The 4,326-nt window shown below is 65.0% G+C and overlaps 1 protein-coding gene across 3 annotated transcripts in view; it reads left to right on the top strand.

The window, feature by feature from the left end:
• SNX11 (sorting nexin 11) overlaps positions 1-1,764 on the top strand; it is a 7,396-nt gene extending 5,632 nt beyond the window's left edge. For 2 of the 3 annotated variants that reach the window (XM_014958912.1, XM_014958913.1), the window contains exon 7: positions 578-1,764. In XM_014958912.1, the coding sequence (XP_014814398.1) occupies positions 578-719 (142 nt within the window). In that variant the 3' untranslated portion in view covers positions 720-1,764. Of the gene's footprint in view, positions 1-261; positions 368-577 lie in introns of all 3 variants that reach the window. The other variant, XR_001413845.1, reaches the window with a different exon arrangement.
• The last annotated feature ends 2,562 nt before the right edge of the window (positions 1,765-4,326 follow it).

The following is a 4,326-nucleotide window of genomic DNA, read 5'->3' as shown; positions in this document are numbered from 1 at the left end:
GGGGGGGGGGGGGGGCTGCCTCCCCTGCTGCCAGTTGAGGGTTTTCTGCCCCTGGGGAGGCAGCTGAGCTTGGTGGGAGAGGAGGGACATCCTCAATTTGCTACTGCTGCAGCTCCCTGCGAGAAGCTGAACCAGCACAGCCATCAGCTGCGTGTTTGAGTCCCGTGGCAGCTCGGTGTCCCCCTGCCCCTCCAAGGAGGTGTTTATCTGCCCTTCTGCACCACCCGGTGCCCGCGTTTCTTCCTCTTGCTTTCCAACTAGCAGGAAGAAAGAGGTGTCTGGAGCCCAGCGAGAGACCTGGTTTTAAATAAAGCCCCTTCTGGTTTAAGGAAGGGGTTTGCAGGAGCGTGGCAGCCCAGGCTGAGGGGTAGGTACCCGGGCACTGCGGCTCCGTGCGTCCCTCTGGGCTGCCAGCCCCGTCTGCCTCTCCCTGGGGGCCGTGTCCCCCCTTCCCTGCCGTGGGCTGCGTGCGAGCGGTGCCTGGGAGCTGAGGGGACAGCGGGGTGATGTGGAGACATGGGAGCAGCTCAGGCCCTGCATCTTCCCTTCTCCCCTCTCATCCCTTCTCTCGTTCCAGCGGTGCCGCCCTGGGGAACCCGCAGGGTCCCAGCTGCCTGGAGACCTTCCCGTACTGGAGCGACTTCGGGATGGACGACGCGCACTCGGACAGTCCTGACGAGCCCTCTGAGCCCCTGGGCGGACGGCAGGACACGCAGTGAAACGGCTGTAGGGACCTGCCCTGCCTCCCCCAGCCCCCGCAGCCCTCGCTGGAAGAGGGAACCGCTGCCGAGCCGCAGGGACGGCCGGGTGGTGGGACTGGGAACACGGCCTTGTCCCCGGGCTCTGCCGTGTCCGGGGCTCACGTGCTCCCTCCCTGCTGACTCTCCACTGTCCTTGATGTCCCAGGCGGCGCGTTCCTATCGCTCTTCTCTTTGGAGAGGAGACCTAGTGGTTAGTGAAACCCGTGTTTGTTGTTCCTGTGGCCTTTGCTCACTGACTGGAGCAGTAGCGGGGCTTCATTAGGTTGCGGCGTCGACGAGGCCCTGGGTTTTTGGCATGTCCCTGGCCTCGGGCGGGGTGGGGGGGTGACACGGTGGCTCACATCCAGCACCACGGAGGAAGATTTCCCTTGGTGGAGCTGCAGGCTGGGAGCAGGGGCTGGGATGGCCCCGGGGGTTGGTCTCTGTGGTCCCCCCGTGTCCCCCACCGCGCTGGGGAGGCTGCGGTTCCCCGTTAACGGCCGTGCTGTGGGGCTCCTGGGGAGGGGGGGCTCAGCTGCAATGAGCTGGAGCCCACACGTGGGGGGGTGGATGCCGTAGCCACCGTAGCCACACCTGGGCCTCCTGGCACAGCTCGCCCACCTGCAGCTGGGATGAACAGAAAATGAGCTTTTCCCCCCCAGGGGGGAGCGTGGGGCAGGGGAATGAGTCAGTGGGGAGGCCAGAGCGGGGGGCAGTTTGTCCCCCCTGTCCCTTTTGAGGTGTTGTCCCTTCCAGATGGGCTCCTTCCTCACACCCCACTTGCCAAGCACAGGGGGGAACGGGGGGGTCTCAAGGCCAGGGGCTGTGAGATCCATTTTTTGCTCAGAAAAAAGGAGCATGTGGCTGCCTCAGGGTCGGTGTTGGGCAGCGTTTGGGCTCTGGTTACTCCTGATGCCTCTCCCTGTGCTCTCCTGCACCTTTTTTGTGTGTTTCCCCCCCCCCCCAGCCCCTCAGCACTGGTGAAGGCAGAGCCGACGTGCTCTGACTGGAAATAAAAATGAAGTAGAAGAGACTTAACTGGTTGCTGGCAACGTGTGTCCTCGCTGCGTGGGCGGAGGGAGCTGAGCCGAGGCTGAGCTAATTGCAGAGAGATGGCTTTGGGGGGGGGGGAAAAGGGGGTTATTGCACCTCTCACCGTGGGGCTGGAGCTGCTGGAACCATCAGGGTGACCCTGCCCTGGGCAGCAGAGAGGTCCCCTGGGGCCAGCAGGGGATGCTGGGGACAGCCCTCAGGGTGGTGGCAGGGGACATGCAGGGCTGAGGGGTCCCACCTTGACCCCAAAGTGGGTTTGGGGGGGTCTCAGCCTGATGTGGGGGGCCAGGACAGACCAGGGAGGGGAAGGGAGGGTTGGAAACCCGACGAGGCGCATCCAAAATGTCAGGAGAAGTTCATTGCAAAGGCTGGCAGCTGCTGGCGCGCCGGAGCCCCGCTGCCATTGGCTGCCCCCCCTCCCTCCCTCATGCATATTCATGTATATTCATGAGCGTGCGGCTCCAAATGGCGCAGCTGTGAGGCCAGCTGTGCCCACGGACCCGCTCCTGCGCCCACGCGTGCCCTCGCCCACGCATGGCCTTTGCCTGTGCCTCCTGCAGGCACCGTGCCCTCCGTGGGGGCCATGTCCTGCACCCCCTCTCCCTCCGGGGCTTCCCGTGGTCCCCCAGCAGGGTTGGCACTGCCAGCTTGGCCTGGCACGGCCATGCCCTTCTCTTGATGCCCTGCCAGGAGCCAGCCACCCCCAGGGCTTCCCTCCGAAGGCGGATTTGGAAAGGGCAGCCCCTGGGGATGCTGGAGTGAGGGCTGTGGCCCCCTTCCACCACCCCCATATCCCCTGCCCCCTCGCAGGGAGGGCCCCCACGGTGCCCATCCTTCCCCCTCGGGGCTACAGCCTCCTCCCGAGCCAGGCAGGAATTATTTTTAGTGGTGTTGATCAGCTTTGCAAAGCTGTCGGGAAAACAGTGACTCAGAGGCAGCCCTGGCCGTGGCTGGGGGGGGAGCAGCCCTGCTTGGAGGGACCTGAGCGTCAAAGCCCCCCCCTCCCTAGGCTACAGAGAGCCCCTGGAGCGTGGAGGGGGGGTCCCACCTGGGTGGCACCGTGCAGGGCTGCTTTGCTGCAGGGGCTGGGGGCAGCGGTGCTTGGGGAGCCCTCGCAGCCTGGCACGTCTCTCTCCTCCCCCCTGCCTGCCAGAGAAGCAGCCTCGCCGCTTGGAAGCTCTCCAGGCTCTCCAGACAGCGCATCCTCACCATCCTCATCACCACCACCACCCCCCCCCAGCGAAGGCTGCCTCCCAAGTCTCTGCAAACAAACCCTGGTGCTTTCCACCCCCCCATCCCTGATGCAACACCCCCAGCAAGGGTGGGGGGGCTCCTGAGCTGACCTGGGGCTGGAGCACCCCCTGCTCGGCCAAAGCATCCTGTGCCCACCTCCCATCCCCTCTCCCCAGCCCCTCTGCCAGCAGAGCAGGAGGGTCTCAGCCCAGGCACCCTGGGGGAGCCTGGGGCAGGATCAGGCCTCCTGATTCTCCAGCATCGGGGCTGGTAACGGGGTGCAAACAGCCATTTTCTGTACTTAGGGCTGGGGCAGATGCATCCAGCCAGTCCCAACCCCTGGTCCTTTTCGCATCCTGGACCAAAGCACTGGTTCCCTCTTGCCAGGATCCCAACAAGCTCCCAGAAACGATGCTGGAGGGATGGATGCTGGCCCTGCAGCTGCCTCCAGAAGGAACTATTCCTTGTGAGATGCTCATGGAGGGGGAAATGGAGATGGGGGAGAGGCGAGCATCGCGCCAAGGGGCAGAGCAGAGGGAGGGTTTCTCTCTCTGGGCACACGGGTGCCTCCTGCCCTGGCACAGGCTCCCACAGCTGCTCAGGGTGTGGAGACCTGGGGCTGGAAGAGCATTTTGGGAGCACCAGAAGGATTTGAGCCCAGCTCGTGCCCTGCCAAGGTGAGCTCTGGGCCTGTGGGGTCCCCCTGGTCCCTCCTGGCTTCCAAACATCTGCCCAGCTGTGCTTTGGTCCAGCCATTTGACCGATGCCCGGGCTCACCCCGTGGGCGATGCTCCTGCTTTGGCACTGAGAGCCCCAGAGGTGGCTACCGGGGCTGGGGGGGTGTTTCTGGCCCAGCCCAGGGGGTTTGGGCACCCTCCCCGAGAAGGCTGCAGTCAGCAGGTACTTACCACCATCTAGTGGCCCTTCAGCCAAGTGCGGGAGGAGGAGGAAGATGGGGGGGGAGCAGCCCTGCTTGGAGGGACCTGAGCGTCAAAGCCCCCCCCTCCCTAGGCTACAGAGAGCCCCTGGAGCGTGGAGGGGGGGTCCCACCTGGGTGGCACCGTGCAGGGCTGCTTTGCTGCAGGGGCTGGGGGCAGCGGTGCTTGGGGAGGGGGTGACAGTCCCCTCTGCCACGCGTGGGGCTGGCTCAGCCCCTCTTTTTGGGGGGGGATGGCAGCTGGTGAGTCAGCTCTGGGCACGGAGCTGCAACCCCATCACCTGCGGGGGGGGTCAGGGACACTCAGAGCTGCTCAAGGTAACCTTCTGCAGCCAGAGCAGGCAAGGAAGGATTGTCCCCCCC

The sequence above is a fragment of the Calidris pugnax genome, unplaced genomic scaffold (genome assembly GCF_001431845.1).
Source record: "Calidris pugnax isolate Ruff unplaced genomic scaffold, ASM143184v1 scaffold335, whole genome shotgun sequence".
Classification (NCBI taxonomy): Eukaryota; Metazoa; Chordata; class Aves; order Charadriiformes; family Scolopacidae; genus Calidris; species Calidris pugnax.
Note: the sequence above shows the minus strand (reverse complement) of the source record. Positions and strands in the feature narration are given on the sequence as shown.